At 45.3% G+C, this 16,685-nt stretch overlaps 1 protein-coding gene across 3 annotated transcripts in view; it reads left to right on the top strand.

Moving 5' to 3' along the window:
• Gata-beta (transcription factor BCFI) overlaps positions 1 to 2,639 on the top strand; it is a 28,742-nt gene extending 26,103 nt beyond the window's left edge. The window contains exons 6-9 of one of the 3 annotated variants that reach the window (XM_028182700.2): positions 166 to 374; positions 819 to 983; positions 1,956 to 2,055; positions 2,343 to 2,639. In XM_028182700.2, coding sequence (XP_028038501.1) covers positions 166 to 374; positions 819 to 983; positions 1,956 to 2,055; positions 2,343 to 2,512 — 644 coding nt within the window. In that variant the 3' untranslated portion in view covers positions 2,513 to 2,639. Of the gene's footprint in view, positions 1 to 165; positions 375 to 521; positions 659 to 818; positions 984 to 1,955; positions 2,056 to 2,342 lie in introns of all 3 variants that reach the window. The other 2 variants (XM_089733376.1, XM_089733377.1) reach the window with 2 other exon arrangements.
• The last annotated feature ends 14,046 nt before the right edge of the window (positions 2,640 to 16,685 follow it).

A 16,685-nucleotide genomic window follows, 5' to 3' on the forward strand; every position in this document is an offset into this window, starting at 1 on the left:
GGGTCGCATCTTCCGTGTTGTGAATTATATTTACGCGGCGATGGGGATACACAATATGTTTATACGATGCGGACGCTCGGCGGCGTGATTACACGCAGGCTTCGGACTCGGCAAAGTGAAGGGTGGAAGGCAAGCAGGTGTTGAGCTAACGTTTATTGCGCACAGTCGAGTTGGCGGAGTTTTTCACTGAGGGGCGCGAGTGCGTGAACTGCGGGGCGATCCACACGCCGCTGTGGCGCCGCGACGGCACCGGCCACTACCTGTGCAACGCGTGCGGCCTCTACAACAAGATGAACGGCATGAACCGGCCGCTGAAGCAGCCCCGGCGGCTGGTACGTCAGCGCCACGCCGCACTCGCTGCGCCTCCACATGATGTACGCACCTCGCTCGCTCGCTCTCACCTCGCCCTCGCTCTCACTCTCGCCCGAAGAACGCGCCCACAGCCCGCGTGGAATCCGCGCCCGCCGAGCGTCCGCTCCGCCGCGAGCTAAGGGCTCTAGTGACAGTTGTGTTGGTTGCAGTGGCCGCGGAGGGGGCCCCGTCGGGCGCGGATTTCTACAAGGGCTTCCTGTTAAATGGCATCCAGGCGTCGCACGCTCTGCCCGCGCCGCAGCCGCACGCGGGTCCCAATCCTTCTGACTACAAGCAGAAGAAAGGGGTACGTGGTGGCTGTCTCCCCGCACTAACACTCGCCCACTAACCCTCATCGCTTCTCTCCTCATTCGCTAATGTGATTACTAACGCATGCGCTTCGGACTGTCGAGTTGCTATGACGAAGCTCGTCCCCGTGGCGCTCTCTGACCGCGCCTTCTGTGCAGATGGGCGCCAAAAGACCGGGCACGATGTGCACCAACTGCCAGACCACGGCGACGTCCCTGTGGCGCCGCAACGTGCAGGGCGAGACGGTCTGCAACGCGTGCGGCCTCTACTTCAAGCTGCACAACGTCAACCGACCTCTCACCATGAAGAAGGACTCCATTCAGGTAACATAATAATATAGATACTATCATTTTGGTAATTACTTACCATTTTTCATAATTCTCTATCGAAATAAATCGAAATAAATGTTTTTTTTTAATCGTAAAAAGATTATATAAAGAAATGTTGCATAGATGGAATGCATGGAAGATGGTCCACTTGGGATTTAGTGTTTAGCGGGATCCATAGACATCACAACGCGATCGTTACCACTTTAAGACACGAGTCCTCCAGACGGCGGGGTGGCGGTACCAACTCGTGCGGGCCTGTAGTGCGTCTTATCTTTCGTATCCGTATCCTCTCGGTATCGTCTGCGTGAGACTCCAGTACTCGTTGAACTCTTCGTCGTATTCGACGAACTAACCCATAGATACAGCCTTCTGGGCTTCTCATTGGAACTTCTCAGTGGGTCGCAATTCCCATACAGTGGTAGATTCTGCTAAGCACTGCTCATGCTAGGGCTAGTGTTAGCAAAGTATCGTAGGTTGAGCGAGTTCACCTACCCGCCTGAGCGTAGCTGGAATAGCCTATTAGGCTGCCAGAGAATAGGCAGGGAATAGTGAAACTCCATCCCGAGACTGTTCGTGTACAAGGACGCGCAGAGTGTTCTAAACAGGATGAGTTTGACGGCCCTTGAGCACCGACATAGTCACGTCCCACGAACAGATAAACACCCTACGCTCTCTTTCTCTCTCTCTTTCTCTGTAAATACATTATGTTTATTCTCATTAATCTAATTATACAAAAACAAATATCACAAATACCTAATTCGAAGTAAAATCACAAATAAATTTTAATGAGCTTGTAAGACATCAAGTAATTTCAGTCAATCAAGTCATTTTAATTATATTTTGTCACTACTATTGTAATTACAAATTTTTTTATACTTCCAAACTTATGAATAGAAGATAAAACCAAATAAGAACTAATGGGATTTAGGTACCTCCATCAGCTAATCACGGTGAATGACGTTACAGACGAGAAAACGGAAACCAAAGAACAGTAATATTAAGGCTGACAGAAGCGCTAAGGCAGTACAGCGAGCCGTCTCCGCGGGCATCAAGATGGAGAGCATATGTGAGTCGCAGTACCTATGAGTTCACGCATGCAACCCGACGCGCGGGGAACGCGCTGACATCGGCCGTCGCGGTCAGGGCCACGCTCCCGCTGCCTCCGCACTCCTCCTCCCTCCTTCCTCCGCCGCGATCAATGGAACTCGTAACGTAAACACGGCCCTCGACTCCGGCGTCGAGTTACAGAGCTACACTTGTGGCACACACGTTATTCATTCACTTCATTTCTGAGAAGTGTGACAGTTTCTAGTCAGACAGGTAGTGAAGTACAATGATCTGTTCGTGTGACAGTGGAGTCGGCGCGCCGCTCTCCGCCGCGCCTGGGCTACTACGTGCAGTCGGCGGAGGGCATGAAGCTGGAGGAGCCGCAGCACCACGTCATGTACATCGGAGTGCCGGAGCTGGGCCCGCACAAGGCCGCGCCGCACCACGACCACTCCGCCGTGTCGCTCGCCAGCTGAGCCTCGCGACCAACTCCAAACATCATCATAATAATTAGTACATTTGTTGTGTATATTTGTACGTGCGTGATAGAGCTCCCTCGCTCGGCCCGCCGCCCGCCGCCCGCCGCCCGCCGCCCTATACATACACACATATACACATGTATACTCGTATTATAACGTTACTGTAACACAATAATAACAATAAGCTTGCGCGGGGAGCGGCTGGTCGGGCGACGCTAAATGTTGTTTTAATGAAAGGTTCGATTAGGGTCCTGTTACTTGTTACCGATATCATTAAACCTATGAGACTGTGCATTAACTATTCCTAACGTGCATTCCTAAATAGATAGCTATTTAAATAAATATATACAATTTTAATTAGATTTAAGACGTTTTAAAACCCGCTGTTGTAGTAGATTCGGTCTTCACTTTCAAGTGGTGATGACTTGTATGAACTCCATGACTTGCAGAAACATTCCATGAATCGATTCAATTAGTTCGTAGAACTCGTACGAGTATGCACTCGCACTCGCACTGGCACTGGCACTGGCACTCGCACTCGCGCGCAGCGTCCCTCGCCGTGCAGTGTCGCATCGTGTACTCGTATACGTTATCATAATAACTATTTGATTAGATGTGTTTTTTTATGATTGTATTTTCAAAATTGTCTTATTTAGCACGCTCTCTAATTACAATTAAGTAAGTAACATACAAACAAACAAACAAACAAACTACTCAATATATAATATTGAAAGCATCATTGTATTGATATTGTTCTGTTATTATATTATCAATATGTGTGGTAAGCTACACGACATGTTTAAATACAATACTTTTTAATTATTATTATCATATTTTATATATTTAGAGAATATGCATTTAAAATTATATTAATATAATTATTTCCTCTCTTAACCAAGGTGGACCGAATTATTAATATTACCCAAGTTTCTCACTAAGTGCCTTAGTTATACTTTTTAGAGAATAAATTAAAACATAATATTATGTCATTTTGTACCAAATGTTGGACTCGGATAAGATAATATGTTCTTCGCGTTCTGCTGGTGATTGAGATGAAATTGTTCCACACTGTTTACTCTTAAAATTTTATACGATAGATGCATTTAAATTATGATCACCGCAACAGATTTATATGTTATGTTATGTTAAATAGATTCTGAAACACGGACGCGCAAAGATATATTTAATTTTAATGAAGTCGTAGGTTTATTTAAAGAAGCTTCGCCAAATAGTAGGTACGTGTAGGTAGGCTGTGGACGCCCGCGCCGCCGCGCCGTAGGGACGACTCGAGTCTACGTCGATCGCGATCTGTACATATTAGTTAAGGTGTCAAAGTACATTCTATTAAAGTTCTATTATAAAACAGCTTTGTGTTTCACTTCCATGCTTCATGTTTGACAGCCTAATGCAGTAATTCCGCCTCACCCTCCGCCGTCATGACCTACCACCTATAGCAATGAGCATATGAGCTGTGGAACGAAGATAAGTTCGTTGTATTATAACGCGTATACAGCATTTCCTATATGTGCTACTACTACTACCTACAGTCCTTGAAAAGCTCCCCAGTCAAGACTCGTCTTAAAATGGCTATCTTTGCGTACCGAAAGTTGAGTGTCTGTGCAGCAGGCTGCTGGCTGCAGTCCTAATATACGGGTGCTTTGCCAGATTCGATCTAAACAAGCACAAGCATTGCAAGTTCAATAGAAATTTGTAAAATTGCCAGTTTAAACTGGCAATTTAGTTAAATGAGTTCTACTTATTTGATACTTAAGTACCTAAGTGAAATCGTCGTGGTCTAAAGGGTAAGACGCTCGATGTGTGCCAGTGTTCAAATCGCTCATGTAGATACCAATCATTCTAAGAAAATGCTCTGGAGTGCTCTAAGGAATTATTGTGACTTTTGTCATCGCACCGCCCGTTATTAGAGCGGAGTTTATCCATGCTACCTAGAGGCATTTCCTTCCAGAGATCTTTCCTGCCACGTACCACCACTTGGCTTTGGAATGAACTCCTCCTCTAGGGGCGCTCTTGAACGTTATGGCCAGTTCTTCTTCAAATGAGGTTACGAACGTCTTGCACGGATAACGACGGACGAACGTGTATCGTGTGAACAAAGGCAGGCAGTAGCATCGGTAACCACTTAACACCGGGAGGACGGTGAGATCAATCATCAATCTATGAATAAAACACTATCATCCGTTATGACTCTTGACTAAAATGTCAGCTTAAAATCTGAATCTGTGAAGTGACATTGGTTCTATTTGCGTTTTGTAGTTTATGTTCCTTGGGAAATGTTATGAGAGATTATTAATGGTTCTTTCATCTTCTTTTATGATATACCCACCCTCGGTTGCGGCGGTATGTACAACCCCGCCTTGTAAATCAGATACAACACACACTTGCAGTTGCCAGAAAAATATATCTGAGCGCCATCTATCGACTAAAGGACACCAAAGACATCGACATACATTTCTCTATCCGAAAAGCGACATCTATCGATCAGTAGAAACTTTTAATACTTTTAATATGCTCTCGGCAGAAAAGGACGCTTGCTCTTAAATGTTTGACGGAATCGTTAGAGGCGACGATGAAAATGTCCTTCTCCAAGTACGTAGACAGCAACTTGGCCCTACACCTGGCATTGCTAACGTTCATAAAACAAGTATACAATCCAACTAATGGTAAGCGGTGACTCTCAATAGCCATAAACAGCGCCAGGGGCACAGCCGACCTGATGCCTTCCTTGGCTTGAAGGACAAGACGTCATAGCGCTCGGTAAACTTGTTGGAAATCCACATGGGATATGGCGATAACGAACTCTGAAAATGTGCTGGGCTCTTTCTCATTTCGCTAGCAGCGGTGGCAGGTGGTAGGCGGCTACCAGAGCCTACGCACAGGCTATTTATTTATTTATTTGTGAAAAAAGTACATTATATCCAAATGAGTTTGGTGAGGGAGAAATTGTTATCGGCGCCGGTGCGTTGCGGCAGTCTGATCTGATCGCCACCGCTCACATTGAAGCATGAGCTTGAAATTTCGATTGTACTGATTCATAGATATTTCATCGTAACAATACGCCAGAAAATAGTAAAATACCCTAAATAAACTCCAAGAGTACTCCCCGTGTAACTCACATAATTGTAACTAAATACAGATGTCACCGACGTCTCTCCGCAAGCCCCAGGCTCCAGTAACATTCGGGCAGACCACTGAGGAGTAGTGACTTCGTGAAAGATCTTCCATTTTATTTACATAAGGTGACTTGGTTTGTTCAAAATAGAAACCATTAGTTGTTCAGTGTCATACTTTATAAATAATTTTCAAGAAAAAACAAAAAACAGGAATATAATGAAGTGGATAATATGTAACGTGTGTCATATTTGCCGTCAGAAGTGAGAAGGAAGCGAAGCCGCTGTCTGTCCCCTGCGAGCCTCGGGCTCTAGTGTAATACAAACATAATATAAATCGTACGTTAAGATCACAGACAACGCAGCGGCTTACAATTAGTAAGATGTTTGTGTGATCTTCTTAGAAGTCGTCGTGGCCTAAAGGATAAGACGTCCGGTGCATTCGTGTTGAAGCGATGCAACGGTGTTCGAATCCCGCAGGCGGGTACCAATTTTTCTAATCAAATATGTACTCAACAAATGTTCACGATTGACTTCCACGGTGAAGGAATAACATCGTGTAATAAAAATCAAACCCGCAAAATTATAATTTGCGTAATTACTGGTGGTAGGACCTCTTGTGAGTCCGCGCGGATAGGTACCACCGCCCTGCTTATTTCTGCCGTGAAGCAGTAATGCGTTTCGGTTTGAAGGGTGGGGTAGCCGTTGTAACTATACTGAGACTTTAGAACTTGTATCTCAAGGTGGGTGGCGCGTCTACGTTGTAGATGTCTATGGGCTCCAGTAACCACTTAACATCAGGTGGGCTGTGAGCTCGTCCACCCATCTAAGCAATAAAAAAAAAAAAAAAAAAAAAAAAATCTTCAGCACCTACTGCAATTAATTAATTTAGACGTGTATTTACATTATCTTATCTACGTTGCGAGTGCGAGTGCGGTGGTACAGATGTCGTCACAGCGATTGTCATGCTAAACATCTTCACAGCTCGGTCACACTCAGCTATGTACGAAATTAACAATTTATTGACGGTAATAACTCACTACTACTACTACTACTAGTACTAACGCCTTGTACATTATGTTGACGAGAGGCATAAATGAAATGGCGTTAAGCAGTGAATTGTCTGAGTCTGGCGTTACAGACAGAGTGTGGTCGTCGGTGAGTATTTGCCACTGGGCGAGTCGTAGGCGCCCCTCATAGAAATTGAATACATAGCAAGAAACTGCCGTATAATTAAGTATTCAATCCATTTTAGATTTTGTCAGAGTGGCATGGTTTATGGTAGATATTCGCTACGGAATGCAGCCGCCGCTGCCGATCGGTTTTCGTTTAGCAGAAGAGGGTCTAACTTGCAGCTGAGGGATAAACTAAAGAAATTTAAAGTAATTGTACCGTCTCAATATAGTAGTTCTGAAGAGTGAGTCTTTGAGGGGCTGTGAGTGGATAACCTTTTTAACTCTTATATGTATTCGCAAAAACACTTAATTATTATCGTATTTTTTGAGTTAGTTTCGTAGATTGCCAATTTTTAATGTTGGTCATGAACAAATTAATTTCGAAAAGTCCGTTTTTTTTAAACCGCAAAAGAGTTATAATACATAAGGTAAGTCTAACTCTTGGGCTGGCCCCCGCCGCGCCGCGCCCCATGCACCTACATGTTTATGCCGAGTTTCGTTGTGCAATGTCCACAGCCCGGTGTCATTAGTTCATCGGGAGCCCTACCGCGGACATTAATAGCTTAGCTACGTAGTTTCCTGACGGCCGCTCGGTATTTAAGTCTCGCCCGTTCATGGTACTACTTCGCTCTTACTGTATATACATCATCATTCTCCTGCCATTCTCCCAGTCACCTGGGGTCGGCGCAACATGTTTTCTCCTTCCATACTCTTCTATCATATACCATTTATTTGCTCACTCCCCTCTTACATGGGTAAGAGGGGAGTGAGTCTTTCACGCAATCCATCCATTTCTTCTTAGGTCTACCTCTTTCTCTATATCCTTTCACATTGATAGTTAACACTCTCTTACCAACCTCATTTTCATTTCGTCTCATCATATGTCCATACCACCCCAAACGCGCACTTCTTAGCTTCTTATTGTATATACAATTTAAACATGCGATTGAAACTGAAACAGTAGGTACCTATCTGTTTCAAATGAAAGTTAAATCTATTACTATTTCATCATACTAGAGTTCCATAGCATGGTACTGGAGCTACCGTGAGCTGGGCATTGGTTCTGGCAGTTACGAGCCAGAACTAGGCGAATGTAGATGTAGACGTCATCAGGATGAACTCAGATAGATAGATAAATAGATAGACATAGATAGATAGGTACCTACGCGTAAGTATACAAGTAACTGTATAGATATACCTAGTACATACGTACACTGAAATAACAATACATGTACATTTCGAATGTGATGTTATCTCGACTTTAAGCCGGCTTAATACCTACTCGCAATCTTCGCAAATAACAATAAATGATTTCGAGGGAATTTTCCTCTCACTAGCGTTGCTTGTGTTTTAATTATACCTATGTACTAATTATAATTGTATACACGGTATACAGTTTGTATACAGTTGCTCGATTTCATCTAGAACATGACCACTCCTGACACCGTGCCGGAGATGCGTGTGTGTACCTACACCGCAATGTGTACCGTAGTGTAGTGCAGTACGCGTCCGCACTTTGGTGTGTACGTGATCGGGCCGTGCTGTTGTTGAAACGTTTCAGCGCGTGACGCGGACGGGGCGCGGGGCGCGGGGTGAGGGGCCAGAGGAAGCCGTGCTGAAACAATATGGCGGCTTATCGGCGGCCATCGCGCGTCACGTGCGCACCCGCCCTCCCCGCGACCCGGGCCGCTCCTCTTTATTAGCTTTTCACGGAAAATATTCGACGAAAAAAACAACCGATAAGATCACGATGAGGTCGCGCGGCGCCCATCAATAATCCGTCGATGTATCGGCTATCAGATCCGGCGCGAGGACTGCAGACAGAGGCCGAGGCGCGGGCCCCGCGCGACTCCATCCGGCTCCGGCAGCCAGGACGGACACGACCACTTCACCCCGATGGTCTGTCTGCAGCGGTGACGGCGTGTCGACTGTAATGAGCCGACGCTGCAGATACGCGCTCTCCTAATCAAATCTGGAGGCGCTCTATCTGATAATTACTCGGTATCGGGGATGATATCGCGGTATCTCGGGGCTGACAGATAGTCTGAGGGGGGAAGCCGGTGCCGACGATCCCTACAAATATTTGCAGAGCGCTCGTCGGCGCTGTTTGTTCTGGTTATCGCGCCGGTCGGTCAGCCTCGCGACTCACTCCCGCACTCACTCCCGCACTCACCCCGCGCTCATCAGAGCGACAGCTGTTCGACTAGATACAGTATCTGACAGATACGATTATCAATGTTCTAAGATAACCGTCACAATATTAGCGCCTAGTTAAGATAAATGAGATAACGTTTTGCATATCTGAAGGAACCCGCGATAGAGCACTGTATCGGCCGGGTCATCGTCCTCCATCACCACTACTTTATCGCCTCTCGTTCAAATAATTATAATTAGATAACCGCTCGTCTGAGAGTAATCCTTATCGCTCATCTCGCATCTCTCTATTATCTCATTATGAGTATTTTATCAATTACTGTTCACTCCTATCACTCAATATAAACAACAAAATCAGCAACACAACAACATGAACGAAGAGTGGACGTGGAGGACGAGACGACGACCCTGCTAGGTACCCTGCTGATCAGGTCACGATCATTACAGACTTTCTAATGTATTCACATTAGTAATCGCCTTTAGAGAGCCCGTTTGGTTGAACCGATTCAAAATACATCACATTGGCATAGTCAGTTCCGTGCTTAGACATGTTCCTAAAAATACCTTCCACAGAAATGATATTAAGTTCCACTTGAAATAGTTTAAGCAATCGCAGAATGAGTTTAAACAAACAATGTGAAGCGATGTGGTCGCAGCGTGTAGGTAACACGGTGCGCGTGTGTGTGGTGCGCTGTGGATGCCGTGCCGGGTGCCGTGCCGGGTGCCGTGCCGGGTGCCGTGCCGGGTGCCGCGCGGGGCGGTTGCAACATCGCGCTCCTAAATCATGCGCTGAAACATTTGTTTGCATCGTGCAGCGTGGACGGTGGACGAGTCCGCGACGCACCTTCTCCTCACATCCGTGCGGAGTGCTAGCAGCGGTCACCGGAGCGCACGGACCGCTTCGTGCTGGCCACCACTTGCTTTCAAACGTAAGGCCGAAGTCTTACGTTTCAAACCGAGAAGCATGACATGACGAGAAACATGACTCGCAACTGAAACTAGACGAGTGAGTTTGGTGGGATGTGATGCGGCGGTGACTGTCTGAACTGGACTACTCTAACCATGCCCAGGGAGAGGGGTGTGGTGCGGCCGCGCTAGGCCTTCACCACACACCCAAAATTAACAAACATGTTTTAGAAACTAGATAAAGTCCCGAAAAAGTACAACTAATCTTACTTTGCAATAATTTAAGATAAGATAATTAATTGAATAATGATTTAAGCTTTGTGTAAATTAATAAGCTCACGGATACAGGACCGTAACAGGAAGTGTCTTGAGGGCATATTGTGTTCTCACTGTGGCTCGTCGGTCCCACTCATGTGATTGAAAGGGATAGACGATATTAACATAACATTATTATACCAGTACGTATATGCGGAGCTTATAATGAGAATCGCCCTCGAAAACTGGTCGGATGGAATAACTATCGGAGGTCAGAAGATTTCAAATCTTCGTTATGCAGACGACATCACTTTAGTCGCGTCAGGTGTTAGCCAGATGGAAGAGCTACTCGGTAGAGTGGAACGCGTCAGTCTTGATTTCGGACTTAACATTAACCGCAACAAAACAAGTGTCATGATTGTCGACCGTGCTAATAATAACTCGCCAGAGGTCACAAAAATTGCGAACTGCAATGTCGTACAGTCATACATTTACTTAGGTGCACTGATATCGAACACTGGCGGGTCCGTTGATGAAATCAAGCGGCGTATGGCTATTTCGAGGTCAGCCATGGACAGGCTGAAGAAAATATGGGGGAATCGAAATATCACAAAGCCACTAAAATCAGACTTGTAAGAGCGCTGGTCTTCCCCATTTTTCTTTATGCTGCTGAGACCTGGACATTGAGAGAAAGTGAGAAAAAGAGGATAGATGCTCTCGAAATGTGGTGCTGGAGAAGAATGCTGCAAATATCGTGGACGGAGTTCAGAACGAATCAGTCAATTCTACAGGAACTCGGCATCAAGCAGCGACTGTCCTCCATCGTTCAGGGTCGCATTCTCACTTTCTTCGGGCATGTGTCGCGGCGGGGTGACGACTCAGTTGAGCGCCTTGTGGTGCAGGGCATGATAGAGGGTACAAGACCGCGCGGCAGATCACCGTTACGATGGACCGACCAAATAAATGCAGCTCTAAACGGTCCCGTTAACGAGTGCACAAGAAGGGCCGCGGTACGCGAGGAATGGCGACGTCTCGTGAAGCGCACCACCAACCGAAGTGATGACCACAACCACTCTGCCAAGAGTGCATACGACTGAGAAGAATTATAACAGTAGCATTCAGGACTACGCACAGCTCTCGGCTTCAATCTTCCCTCAGAATCTATTCGTAGTTGATTTGATATGACGAGCTCCACCTCGTATCATCTCTCTCTATTTTTAATCTTCTAAATGATAGAACCGGTTTCTTTAGAGAAATAATTGAAAATGCAATTATATTAAATGAATAAAAAGAACATCTGAAAAAACATTCGGATTTACCAAATGATGATGTAAATCTTGAGGCCTCCATATTCTGTATCTGTAAATGGCAGATATCAATATACTCGTAGTGAGAACATCTCATTCTTTATCTGAGTTCGCGAGCTGTCACCGGTGACAGGCGATCAGATAACAGACACGACGCTCTCAACATGTCAGCCACTTGACAACATCGACAACGACGTGTGCAGATCTTTGCGATCTACTGCTGCTGCTGTTGCTGCAGACCGCCTACTCTGTCATCGAGCAAGCTGTCGGCAGGCAGTGCCAGCTCATCGCAACCATCGGGCAGGTCGCGACTCAGCTTTGAAACGTACAACCATCTTATAAATTTTTTTTTTTTTTTATTGCTTATATGTGTGGACGAGCTTACAGCCCACCTGGTGTTAAGTGGTTACTGGAGCCCATAGACATCTACAACGTAAATGCGCCACACACCTTGAGATATAGTTCTAAGGTCTCAGTATAGTCACAACGGCTGCCCCACCCTTCAAACCGAAACGCATTACTGCTTCACGGCAGAAATAGGCGGAGCGGTGGTACCCACCCGTGCGGACTCACAAGAGGTCCTACCACCAGTAATTACTTGTACGGCACGGTGTTAGAGCTGTGGTTCGGTCCAGGCTGAGTCGGCCTGAACTGATACGTGAACGGCACTAAGAAAACCACCAAAAGAAAAGGCTTCAATTCAGACGCGCTCACGGCATTGAGCTGTCACAGGCGCACTCACACACATAGATGCTGCCTGCCACTGAGGAACTTCTCAATCTCGAGGATGGTTTTGCGATTGGGCTCAGAAAACACCGAGAAGGATTCAAGAGCTGGATGTTACGGGATAAAAATGACTTCTGTAAGGCGAGTAGACCCTCCCGATAACAGTGCTAGAAAAAAGAGAATATATGCAAATTTTACTTTTTCACCACATTACGTAACATTTTGACGAAGCTTTCTTGTTGTTAACTAAAATTACAACCGAAGGTAAAGCAAAATTTGAAAAGTAAACAAAGGAAGCGAGGACGAGGACGAGGCGAGGCGAGGCGAGGCGAGGCGAGGCGACGTTGTCAATCGAGTGAATCACACATGACAGGCAACAAGTGGCGAGATAACTGAGACACGCTATCGACAAGTGCGCTGATAGCTCACCCGCGTCCAGCGCAGAGCTCACATGTTATTGTTGCTCAGGGTTCGAACATGCATATTCCTGCGTCAGGCATACATGCGGGAATATGCATGCATAGACGAAAGCAATGGGTCAGTACCGCTGTTGGCTGGTGGCGTTGCTGATTGTAGTTGCAAATATCCGCTAATATTTATTTAAGATCGTGAGACCATTGCACGATACGGAGACGTTATAACCCATTTATTGAGATTTATAGTGAATGCATTACGGGACGGTAGACCGAAAGGTTGTGTGTTCCTACCCTGTATGTGGAACAAAGATTAATTTAATAATGTCAAGATTACTGAAAAGATTCTGACGGACATAGCAACTTTACGAATATGTCATCCTCATTGAGGCTGATGGAGCCACCTAACTGCGGCAGTTTGAGACACGAGCACAGTGCGAATAGACCTTCCGCGTACTGTGCGAGCGCTATCTCGGGCAGGATGAGCGCGCTGATATGTTGAATTCTTGAAGCATCGAATCTGGTGACATTTTAATATATAAAGATCAAGGCAACTAACGGAAACATCCATGCAAACAGACGTTTTCACCATATTGTCTTCCGCTTATATTAGTTACAAACAAGCCTTCGTGTCACCGCAGCCTCGTAGCTGAGTGTTGTCATGCGGTCGTCGTTTCGTGCCTATACCTACCTACAAGAGTCACAGAATAAATACATAGCATGCCTTTTTGTGAAGTTGAGTAGGAAAGGATTTTTGTCAGTCTACGTTGTACGTACTGATGGGCTTCAGAACTTCAGGACCTAAGCTTATCTAAGTGATTGCAACACCGCGGCTATTTCACGATGAGAGTTTTTATTGCCGACGTACCGGATACCAACCACAGCCCGGCGGTTTTCATTTACCATAAGACCATTAACAATTAAGCTTCTGGTCTTGATATGATGTTTGTTCATGTTCAGCAGCACACAGCAGAGTGGGTGCTTACTACGCCTACTGGTGGATGAGCTATGACTGTCGCGCATGCGCCGACGCATGCGCCGACGGTTGTCTAAAAATCCTCCCTTTTAAAGCTTTGTTTGAAAAAAGACAAATTAATTCAGAAATCCGGAAGAAGTGTTCATTACAGACACGGATGGCATCATACATATTATATGACGCCTTTGACTGCTGCATTTATTCACAGTCAAAGACCAAGATGTCGAGATGAACTCTGATCCGAAGACGGTTGGTGCGGTGTGAAAAAGGATTTGACGGACTCAATAATATTATGTGAATATTTCTGTATGTATCTACATATTAAATCTCTCACTATTTCTAGGACTGGAAAAAACCGAAGAAAATCCGGTATGAGGGAGACATTTAAAACTATTATTTCCAGAGCACTTGCCGTGAAACAAGTACAAGACATGAAGAACACAAAGATCACTTCATAAAGCCCGAGGTCTGTGAACCGGACTCAAGGGGAGCCGTTCCCACGTCCCTCACGAACGAAACCTTATGATTCGGGTTTACGTTTGATATATCACGTTATCAGTGTACACTCATAAACTGTAGATAAAGTACGGTGCGAGGTGGCCTGGTTTAGGGACGACGCCGGTGTCGCGCCGCGGACTCTCCACGAACAACAATTACATGCATCTTGACGTCAGCTTACAGAACTGTTATACGCGGCGTACAGCACGCGTAGCAGGCGCGACTCAGGGCTGCCTGAAGCTTGCACACTTGCCAACGAGACATGCGAGCTTACGAGAATAAAGACATTTGAACATTTACAATGCACTGTGTTAAATGCCGTACTGATTGCTGTTGGTAAATTTCCCAAAATATGTGACGGTGATCAGCTAAATACATATATATGTAGTAGGTACATGAGCGACGACAGCGGCTGCGTCACGTGTTGACACCGGGAGTGTGCGTGGAGCAGCACCGAGCCTGCCGACCTCGGGCCGCTGCACGCTCCCGTCGGCTCGTCACGGTCGGGACACACAATTATGGCGATTGAATTGAGTTAGAAATATTACTTTTATAGGACACTGAGCATTTACACATCGCCTACGAACTCTATTCACTAAAGAAAAAAAAAATTCTTGCTTCACGTGCTCACTTGCTCACTTTAGACGGCGTGGGCAGGCTCGCTCTACCACCAGCTTGTAAAACAACAGTTAAGCAGCAACACAAATGCTCGTCACGCCTTTGTTACTGGAGACCGAAGGAACGACAGAGTCATGGCTCGAGGAGGCTGCGGTTGCTGTGCGTCGGTTCTTTAATATGCTATTATCACTTGAGGCACTCAGTCACTAAGGTCAGTGACTTTAGGGAGCTATAATGCGTTTTTGTAATATTAAAAATTTTTTACGTACGGTCGAGTCAAGTAAGGCAAATAACAGCAATAAGGCCCGTGCAGTATGTAAGAACGCTGTGAAGTAGGTTTGAGAAGTTAGGAGTACAGGGCAATCGGCAAATACAACGTGTATTTTGTAAGCGTCATTATGTTTATTGCCAAATGTAATCCCGCGATCAGCGGTGTCGTGGCGAGTAATTAGAGCGATGATCGATGTCTCAAGTAAGCTGAACCGATAAGATATCGAACTCGCATTACGGCTTATCGACCTGTTTATTGTTCCAATGTGTTCGAGTGTTCACATTCTTATAAACTGTCACCTTCACTGCACATACAACTTGGCACAACGATACTAAACAAACACATTAGAATTTAAAAAAAAAATCGCGTGTTGATTGTAATTTAAGAATCTATATAATCATTAAAATATAATAAACAGTGGCTAAATACAAGTACATACACACATCTGGCGTGAGCTTCGTCGCTTACTTTACCCAGCATTGATAAACTTAAAGTCGCAATATTTTTGGGGTCGTCAGAGTTCGTTTATCATTTGTGTATTTATTAGTCTCACGACACACCGCGAGCTGCACTGCTGCCATTTATGGAAATACAGAGATATAGTCGTAGATATGTCGTATACGCCAGGACTAATTATACTTTACTATATTTTACCTTTTTCGTTTTATGATAGGTCGAAAGTAAACTAAACATGATGTTTGACTTTCATTTGAATAAATTGAGTAAGATGAGATAGAGATGATTCCATCAACTTCTTTTTAACATCGTTCCACTTGGATTGTACCATCGGCACACAGTTCGTGTTTACTATCTGGAAACGCTGCGCTCAGCCATGACGAGTTTTCAGAGATCATTTTTGCAAACTCACCTCACTGCTCTTATCTATCTTTTTAACATAATGAGTCAGAGAAAATGACGAGAACAAACAATTCGATATCTGAAGGGTATTGCAAGTGGCAGCTTTATAAATGCATTCTAGTATCTGCGCAGGCGCACCGCGACAAAGTAGAGGTAGTCGTAGGAGTCGTAGTAGTTTCAGTAGAGACGCAATCTTACAGCTCAGACTTCCGTGCCGAATTATTGTGAGAGTTTGCACCCTCAGCATCAGGTACATTACTCGACATGTTAACGGAACATATTTGTCTCCTAACTTTGAACAGAAGAAGCATGAGGAATACCTACAGGTGTCGACTGTTGGTAGGAGCTTGCTAACGGTAACAATATACAGGTATCCGTCGATAAGGGCGTCCGCTATCAGCGCGCCCTCACTAACTTTATTGATCAAATCTCCGTTGATTAGGGTTATCTTGCATAATATCCGATCAGCGCATGCCTACTGCCCGATCACATCACTAATATAATATTATCTACCGAACAACAACTACCTTGGGTTTTTATACTTTACGTTTGTGTCATTACGTAGTGTATTGCAGCGAACGCTCTACGACATCGACGCACAGGGTCGAAATATTATATTTCTGAAAAAAAATGAGTGACAGTGACACGTCCATGGACATCACCAACATTCGACACCCAGCCCTGTTGATGTTATTGACGGAGCGAGGTGTAGTCACTACCGCGCCAGACAAAGAACACTGTTGGTAGGACCTCTTGTGAGTCCGCGTGGCTAGGTACTACCACCCTGCCTATTTCTGCCGTGAAGCAGTAATGCGTTTCGGTTTGAAGGGTGGGGCAGACGTTGTAACTATACTGAGACTTTAGAACTTATATCTCAAGGTGGGT

The sequence above is a fragment of the Bombyx mandarina genome, chromosome 15 (genome assembly GCF_030267445.1).
Source record: "Bombyx mandarina strain Sakado chromosome 15, ASM3026744v2".
NCBI classification, from domain to species: Eukaryota; Metazoa; Arthropoda; class Insecta; order Lepidoptera; family Bombycidae; genus Bombyx; species Bombyx mandarina.